Source organism: Xenia sp. Carnegie-2017, unplaced genomic scaffold (assembly GCF_021976095.1).
Source record: "Xenia sp. Carnegie-2017 unplaced genomic scaffold, XeniaSp_v1 HiC_scaffold_23, whole genome shotgun sequence".
NCBI lineage: Eukaryota > Metazoa > Cnidaria > Anthozoa > Malacalcyonacea > Xeniidae > Xenia > Xenia sp. Carnegie-2017.
The window spans coordinates 5,136,625-5,145,546 of NW_025813486.1; the positions used below are offsets into that span (position 1 = coordinate 5,136,625).

At 34.3% G+C, this 8,922-nt stretch overlaps 1 protein-coding gene across 2 annotated transcripts; it reads right to left on the reverse strand.

The window, feature by feature from the left end:
• Positions 1-573: 573 nt before the first annotated feature.
• LOC124448783 (TNF receptor-associated factor 5-like) lies at positions 574-7,763 on the reverse strand. Of its 2 annotated transcripts, XR_006949248.1 has the most exons (7): positions 7,536-7,763; positions 5,442-6,677; positions 4,982-5,080; positions 4,752-4,916; positions 4,393-4,548; positions 2,693-3,789; positions 574-2,615 (listed from the first exon to the last, which is right to left on the reverse strand). XR_006949248.1 is itself a non-coding variant. In XM_046999754.1 (6 exons), exons 3-6 carry the CDS (start codon positions 5,048-5,050, stop codon positions 3,385-3,387), a joined length of 795 nt encoding a protein of 264 aa, XP_046855710.1. In that variant the 5' UTR covers positions 5,051-5,080; positions 5,442-6,677; positions 7,536-7,763; the 3' UTR covers positions 574-3,384. The 2 variants fall into 2 exon arrangements, 1 of the variants encoding a protein (XP_046855710.1); XM_046999754.1 differs by having other exon boundaries at positions 574-3,789.
• Positions 7,764-8,922: the final 1,159 nt, after the last annotated feature.

The window sequence follows — 8,922 nt, forward strand, 5'->3', positions numbered from 1 at the left end:
GTAGATTTCCCAAGCACAAGTCGTGCTTATGGAACGTTCACGGTTGATAATACAGGAGTAGCCTTACTCATAAATCCTGACCCTGAATAACAACGAATATAGCTACAAAACATTAATCACGGTGTATATGACCAAGATAGCATGGCTTCCCACGTTATCGATTTTTAAGGAAACACAGTTCCAATTCCAATTGTTGGCAACTCCATAAAGAGCTTGCAAGGATTGTTTTTGGGTTATAAGCCCTGAGTTATAAACTATTATGAATTATTAACTAACAACAGTACAATCTACAATAATTAGGAAATTGAAAACAATTTCCTTCTTTATAACAGTGATGGATCTATAGGAAAGGCATTCACAGAGGTACTCACCCCTTTAGGTAATGGTCAACAGGGGTACAAATTGCAAAAATAAGTTAAATTCTATTCTACTTTTCATGGAAAAAGCCTTTACATGGACTGTATATCATTATAGTTTATTTACAGTAAATGATAGTTATTTTGAATTTATAACTATAGTATGCATATACAAAAATGAATAAATTGATAAATAATTGAACAACTGAAGTTTAAGTGATCACTAAGACAAGCACCCATCGAAAAAATCCTTCCTGGATCCACCGCTTTCTGAAGAGTAATAAAAACAACCGGTGCTCGTGTTTTTAAAAGGCTTTTTTATTATTTTATCTTACAAAATGAAACATACAAAATACAATATAAAATATCATTACAAAGCATTTTATTACTAATTTACAAAGATATTCAACCATCATCGATCATCGCACATTAACAACAAATAGCCACTGAATGAGGATTTGCTATTTTGTCAATGAAAATTACGAAATACACTGAAGTATGGTTTAGTTATGCAAGTATATTTAATATTCTTACGTATTTACAATTTTTGACACAACAAAATCAATTATGATATTTACAAATTTGTCCACCTCAAATTCAGTGATAATATGTTCATTTGTCAGAGTACTTTACGAAAATAATATTTCACGAATATTCATTTCGGAACCATACGCAATACGTCATCTGTTACTATCTATCTCAAAGACCTGATGACATAAAGGCTTTTCGCTAAGCAAATCCTTAAGAAATATGAACACTCTTCAAAACTACCGAATGAATATAGTGAAAAGTCGTACTGATGTGATTGAATTGAAATTTGCCAAAGTGATTATATACAGGTCTTAGTTACCGCGCTATTTAGTCCAGAAAGCAAATGACAGAGGTTACCCAAAAATGATATCGAAGTTTTCTCACCCAGAATATGTCTATTTGCGATAGTCAAAGTATTTATAAAACCCAACCTGATTCTATCCATGGGAACCCTATAAAATGATGACCGTAGGAATATTGACGACTGAGATGGCCGCCGTTGGACAAGTCATTGATGGTCCGCGTTCACTATGTGTAAATGTTGTAAACTAAGAAAACTGTGTCATCATCGCCATTTTCTTTCCTTTGTTCCTCTTGCAAGTTATTTAGACACATGATTCTTTTGAGCTGCCCACAGGCAGTTGTATAGTTCAACTCATTCTTGCAGCAAGTACAACACCTTTTGCTATGAAACTGCCATCACACTTCTATCTGATTATATTGAAAATGCTTGATGTAGCGGTCTCCTTGCTCATTCTTATAAAAAAAAGACCAGAATTAGACTTCTGCCATCCCCATGCATTGAGAGGAAGATCCAACCTCTGCCAAGCTTGCACTTGATGGTAGGTGCAGTAGCAATAGAACCTAGCGGCATCGGAGGTTGACAGAAGCTTCTCCAGGGGCATAAACCTTATAGAAGTTGTGACTTTAATCTGGAGCTTCTGTACACGAGCAGATACTAGATTTGATAATGTTGTAGCTACAACCATACATATGAAGTAGGATTTGTCTTAGGCTTTAGCGATTTCTGCTTATGAAGAAGAAGCACTCATGAATACTGTGCAAGAATCTTTAAGGGTTGAAAACTTCTTCAGCACAGTCGCATTGACAATGTGAAGTGGTGGAGAAGTAGTATCACAGCAAATGATGGCATGTAAGAAAAGAAAACTTTTTGAATGGATTAGATCAAGTTTCTTCTTTAGGGGAGATGTACATACAGTCAGTCTCGTCCTTTCCCTTTTCATTTAGAGGTCACTACTAGAGAGATCCCAATGTTAAACCAACAACAGAAAGACATAAGTATCTTTGGCTACGACAGCTGTTGGTTAATTATTCAATGCAAAGTGAGACGCTTCAAGGCAAATTTTATAATCTGCATCTCCAACAGCATACGCAAGCTGTTTATATATAAGGATATAGGAAAAGGACACAACTCATGCTCCAATAGTTCAGGAAGAGGGAGTTCTCTCTGACACTAATTAGCCGCAAGTACATATTGAAGCTTCCAGTAGCAGTTTTTATATCAACTGCAGACGCTAGGGTTTTGACTTAATAGCTTTGTTGACTTAGTTTTGACTTTCGTCTTAGGTTTTTGAAAAAATTTGTACTCACTAACTGAATGGCCTGCCATACCTCCAATTATCCAAAGATACAGATGTCTTAAAGTTGTCTCACATTTAGCGACATAAAGTGAAAATGACGAGAAAAACTGCATGCATAACTACCCAACTTGCCATCAGTTGCTTTGACACTACGTCCCCACCACATGGCATTGTTGAGGTGGCTGTGCTGAAGAAGTTTGCAACCCTTAAAAATTCTTGTACAGTGTTCATGAGTGCTTCTTTTTTAAAGGCGGCAATCGATCTGACGAGAAATCCCTACTTGATACGTATGGTTGTACACCATTATCAAGTTTAGCATCCGCATGTGTACAGAAGTTCCAGAATAAGTCGCATTTTACACAGGGTTTTTACTTCCGAAGAAACTTCCGCCAACTTCAAATTCTGCTAGGTTCCATTGTCAACGCACCTAACATCAAGTGCAAGCATGGTGCTGTGTGGATCTTTCTCGCAATGAAACAGAATAGCAGAAGTCCAATTCTGGTCTTTGTCCCGTAAGAATGAGTAAGGTTACCACTCCTTCGAGCCTTTTCAAATAATCAGATAGAACTGTGAAGGCAGTTTCAAAACAAAAATTGTACTTCCTTACAGTTTCTTAGCTTACAAATATTGAACGAGGACCATCTTTGATTTGTCCGATGGCAGCGATCTTGGATTTTCCTAAGGTCAAATTATAAGAAAAGTTTTGATAAAATTTAAGAAGTTTAAGTGAATGTGTACACTAAACTGACAAAAATAAAGAGATTTCACGCGAAAAAAATTCTTTGTAAGCCTTATTTTAGGCGAGAAACTATTTTGTCTATTATTTTTGTCTAACTTCACCATACAAAACATCCTTCGTTTACTGGACTAATTGTAGAAGAGCTTGGGCCAATAGATCAAAGTGCGCGCGCATCATGGAGTTCTTCCGGTAAGTCACCCCTCTCATCCAAACGCTCCCACATCCATTGTATAATTGCGGAAATTGTAGTAACTTGACTCTCAAGGGAAGCTATTCGATTTTGCTCACCACGATTCTCAAGACTCTCAATTCTCCTTTCTAGACTCTCGATCTTCCTTTCCAGGCCGGTAAGTTTTCCTACTAGCATAAAAAATTTTTCTGAGAGATTAGAACGAACAGCTGTGATTCGGTCACCCAAGTCTTGAACAGCATTGGTAAACTCTGGGCGTAGTACATAGTTACTTAACAAGGTAAGAAATGCTTTAACATATCGTAACAAGGCGAACACGTGATCAATTAGATTGTCCTTCATATGTTGTTGGATCTCCTTTCGTTTTAATGTCTGCGAAGGAAAAATAAAAATAGCAATGAAAACATATTCTTTTAACAAAATATTTAGCTGCCAGTTACTTCAATCTAAACACGATAACGATGTCAAGTACCATTTCCTTCAAAACGTTTAATCATCAAAATAGGTGGAGAATACACGAAAAAACACTGCTTCCAAATGGACAACCTAATGAACCGATACTAACCTACTTTCTGACACGTAAAGCTTTTGGACGCCATTATGATCAGATGGTTATATAAATGTTGTATGAGGAAAAGTGGACAATTTTGAACTGTTTGTAGTAGACTATAAATTTAGTTAAACATCTCGGGGGTTCGTGCTAATATAGCTTTGCAGCACAAAGTATCACAGAAAAAAAAAACAAACAGAAATTTCAACCTCGAAAAACGGAAGAGGGTCAGGGTTCAATAGAAAACGTTTTTTTAATATATTGAGCAAGCATAAATGATTTGTTAAAAACAATGTCAATTCCATGAAATGTTAATGTTATATTCTTTGGAACTTTCAATAAAATTTCGTTTTTGGTCAAAGAATTTTGCAGATACGTTTCTTCGTTGCAGATATGAAATTGTAAAATAGTTCATATATTCTTACTTTGTCACGACTGCATCCAATAGCTTGAAATTCACAATCAGTGGGCACTTCATCACAAATTGTACTTTCATGGTGCTCAATATCCTTCCTGGGTATCATTTGATTGCAATATTTACAAGTGATGAGTGCATTTTCACATACATTTTCTTTATGATCCTACATGGCAAGAAAATACAAGGTAACGACTGTTTGGTGGATATAAAGTTCAATCTAATTTCTTAAAAGGCGTTAAAAAGGAGTTGATTCTTTTTGTCAAGTAACAACAATAATCAGTATACAGATGTATAATAAGATACACATTAGACTATTTATCTCATCTTGCTGTGTTCATGTGATCAATGGACAAATATTCTGCATACCTTAAGTGAAGCATACGGGACATCTTTACCACAATATTCACATTTTACATTTCGATATTCAAAATCATTCTTCAAATGTTCACCAAGAAGAGAGCGAGGTAACTGAATGTTACATTGCTTGTGTATACAGCTGATGAGCGCATGCTCACAAACTTGATAATGACCCTGACAAAAAAGAAACTTAATAAGTAAGACAACAATCTTTTGATAAATTTCTTCACGCAACTCACTTCCAATTCTTCGTAGGCACCAAACCATTTACACTGTTCAGAGAGACAATGTAATTGAATCTTTTTCATTTCACGCTTGGTGAAAGCATCCGGGAAAACCTATTTAAGTTTGAAGAAATTTATCTTTTAGGTCACAAGACTGCAACAACAGATAAAGTTACTTCACCACAATTTAAGTTTGCATAAGACGTTCAATGAAACAATAAATCATCAATGTAAGTTTGGTACAAATCTTTCTTATTTTTCTTAAAAAAAACATGCAAGAAAAACTACATTGAAAAGAGTACATTTCATAGTAATGAATTACATCTTTGTGCACAAAACTAATCCTCAATATGTTAAAATCGACTGTAACTATTAAATTCCATTTGAAATATATATTTACAAGCAACAGGAAAAATGGTGAATTTCAGCCACCTAGTAGATTAAACTGTTAAAACTTTGGAATATTTCCACCTACCTCATTCTTGCTCAACTTTTTTCCTGATCTTCAGGACATTTTGGATTAGGACCAATACAGATTAAAGGAATATAAAAACTGTTAAAAAAATGGTGAATTTCAAACAATGTGGTAACCTGTTCCACAGTTGGTGCCTAGAGGAAAGGGGAGCAAAATTCATTCATGCATGTCTGACAAATTTACCACCTTTTAAAATGAGTTGCTATTTTGAGCAAGATTTGGCAACTGTTTCTACTTTCTAACTATCACGTCAAAAAACCCAAATAACAATTTTGAGGCACTACTTAAACTAACATGATATGAAAAATTTTGCAGCATATGATTTGCATAATATTATATAGAAATTGAAATGCAGTTATGCATATTAAAATAGGAAGAAATTTAGGATAAAAACCCTTAATGTGGCAAACTTTCTCTATAGCTGGTTTTTATTTCATTTGGTACAAGATATGCTACAACCTCTTAAGGGTTAAAAATTATCTTCTTACATTGACATATGTGATACAACATTGGGATATGTGTTACAACATTGAGATATGTGATACAACATTGGGATATGTGATACAACATTGGGATATGTGTTACAACATTGAGATATGTGTTACAACATTGAGATATTCATTCCAAAACCATCATCAGAGAATAACATAGCTAAACCTAGTATCCCGAAGGTGTGAGTTCAAATCTAGTCCAAGTCACATGTTTTTCATGTGCATATAAACCATGTCAGGATTAATATTATGTTACATTGAGATATTTGATACAACATTGTGATATGTGATTCAACATTGAAATCTGAGATACAACAAAGAGATACATATATGGGAATCTCTATTTATTTCAATAATATTCTAACAGCATTTCTTTAGGAATTATGTTCAATAAATGCTCCCATAGAGCCCAAACAGGATACAACATTCAGATATATTATACAACATTGAGATAAGTGATAGGATATTGCAATCATGGCATCTTTGAAAGTGTAAATATGACAAGTATCATCTTTAAATCTCATATCATTTCAAAGATGATTTGGAGAAAAATTTAACTTAAGAATTTATGTTTATCTAACCCAAGCAAGATGTCAATACAAGATTTACAAAACAAATGTCCACACGAGGTCTGTAAAGGATTGACAAGGAGGTAATGACAAAAACTACATATAAATTTTGAATCCATATTTTCACGATCTGCATCGCTGATCTTGATTCCAGCCATTGTTGACACTGGTGAAATCTGTTTTTCAAAGAAAACATATTCAAACAAAAATATTTTGATAGTTTATCAGGCACGAGTGAATTGTTGTAAGAAAATCGCTTTTTTTAAATTAAGGATATAAATATAATAATAAAATGAAATCATTACGAACGCAAATCTCATTTGAAAAAATTATGAGTAATATTACATATCCCCATAAATTTCCCTGAATAGCACACGTGAGAACGCTGTTGTTGCTTTGGTTTGTAAAAAGATGAAAAATTAAATCATTAAGAAAGAAAATATATTTATCTCATTCGACAGATTATATGAATGACATGGCTGGCCGTAATTCGAACCCGGTTAGCCTTGACATTTGACATGATTTTGGCATTCGTCTTCATAAGCTCTACAAATTGTAATTTTTACAAGATTGTACATGAAGGATTGTCGGAAGTATAACCATGAAAAATAAAGATCCGATGTCGGATGGGATCCCTAACCATCGCGTATTTTATACTATATAAGCCACGCTCGTATTCATGAATAATCGTTCGTGAAGTTTATAGTGTTTCAGAGAATAGACTCATAAAAAAGCCCTGATAGTCTGATATTTTGGTAAAGCACAAATATTGACACTCCGTATAAAGTAAACAGCATTTTATTCTAAGCATTTCAACGATTGTTATATATTACATATCTCATAATCAGTAGAATATGTGGTAGTATGTAAGACTAGAAGGAAACGTTTAGAATAAATGCCTACTTTATACGGAGTGTAAAATATTTTTTTGCAGTGGTAATACTGATGCTATTCCAACTTTATCGAATTTGAGATTGTAATCATTGTATAATTCAAGCAAAGTAAGCATAACTGAAGATAAAAATATTTCTTACCTTCAGGGCAAGCGGTTTATATATTGTATAAAATTTTGACGTCGTTTAAATAATGTTTATATCCTTGTTTGTTCAGTCGACCACTTTGTAATGACACGAGATCATTTAACTGACTGTAAAAGATCGTTGAGAGAAGCCTTTAAAAAAACAAACGCAATCCTTGCTGCTCTCATTTGTATTTTCATACACACCGACAACGCTCCCACTACGAGCGTATGAATGAATGATGTAAGCGTATGAATGAATGATATATTAAATGTCATATGATTTTCGGCACGTGAACAAGCATATGACCAACCATGTGAAGAACACATGAACAACGCATGGTTTTTGACATACCTAATACATTAGATTAGCACAACTTTATATAACAGTAAATTTAGTGAATAATAAGGTCTAATTTCAAAAATTGATACCGTGCGGGCAATTTCTTGGAATAAGAATATTATATTTATATGGTAAATTAAAATATTTCTGTGAAGAATTAAGAAAGCCTGAAGATTTATCTAAATTTTTAAAGATATTTTGATAAGCGTCCAAGCTTACATCGGCAAGATATTTATAAGAGATCAATTTTATTCTTATCCAAATAAAATAATTCTGACTGAATGCAAACTATTGTGTGGGTATATTAATACATTTATGTACATCGTGGATGCAGTGAATGAGTTTTACAGACTGAACTTGCTTGCCAGATCACCATTTTCCTCAAAAAGTCATCATATATAAAATGTCGATATTATCATCGCGGTTTATAAGGTATCATTGACATCTAAGTTTTCTATACATCGACTAGAAAATCAGATAAATCATTGGGAGTTTAGTATCAAACTTTCACGCGCTTTAATCGTCAGGATTTGTTAGCTGACAGTAAGCCAGATTCCCCTGGTTTGGGTTCTGCACCATCCCCATATTATCCACTTACCATTTCCTTGAAAGCAGGGCTGAAAGTAACAGCCTCCCATGTAGCAAAAGTACAATTGCTTTCAGAAGAAATCGGTTGGGCAGAGCTGAATACTTGAATATTTACACTGACACACGCCCCACTCAACCTTCTAGTTTTGCCCGCGAGAAGCAGATAATATAAAAGTATCACTTGAATAACATAACTAGATTGTAGTCCAGGACTGTAGTCAGTTGTGCCCGACTGACTTTTTTGAAAGTGATTTGTCAAGGATTTTCTCTTCATCTTCACGTCAAGTGGTACCGCTTTGTCTATCACTCACAGTCTGCATTCTGGTAAATCAGGAGTCTCTGGATTACGTAACGCTATTCCTGGCATCTCTTGGACACGACTCACTTCCGTATAATCTCTTTTATTCTCTTCCTCACTTTACCAGCCAATATTTTGCACGTAAAATTCCCAAATGTAAACTCAACACCGTGA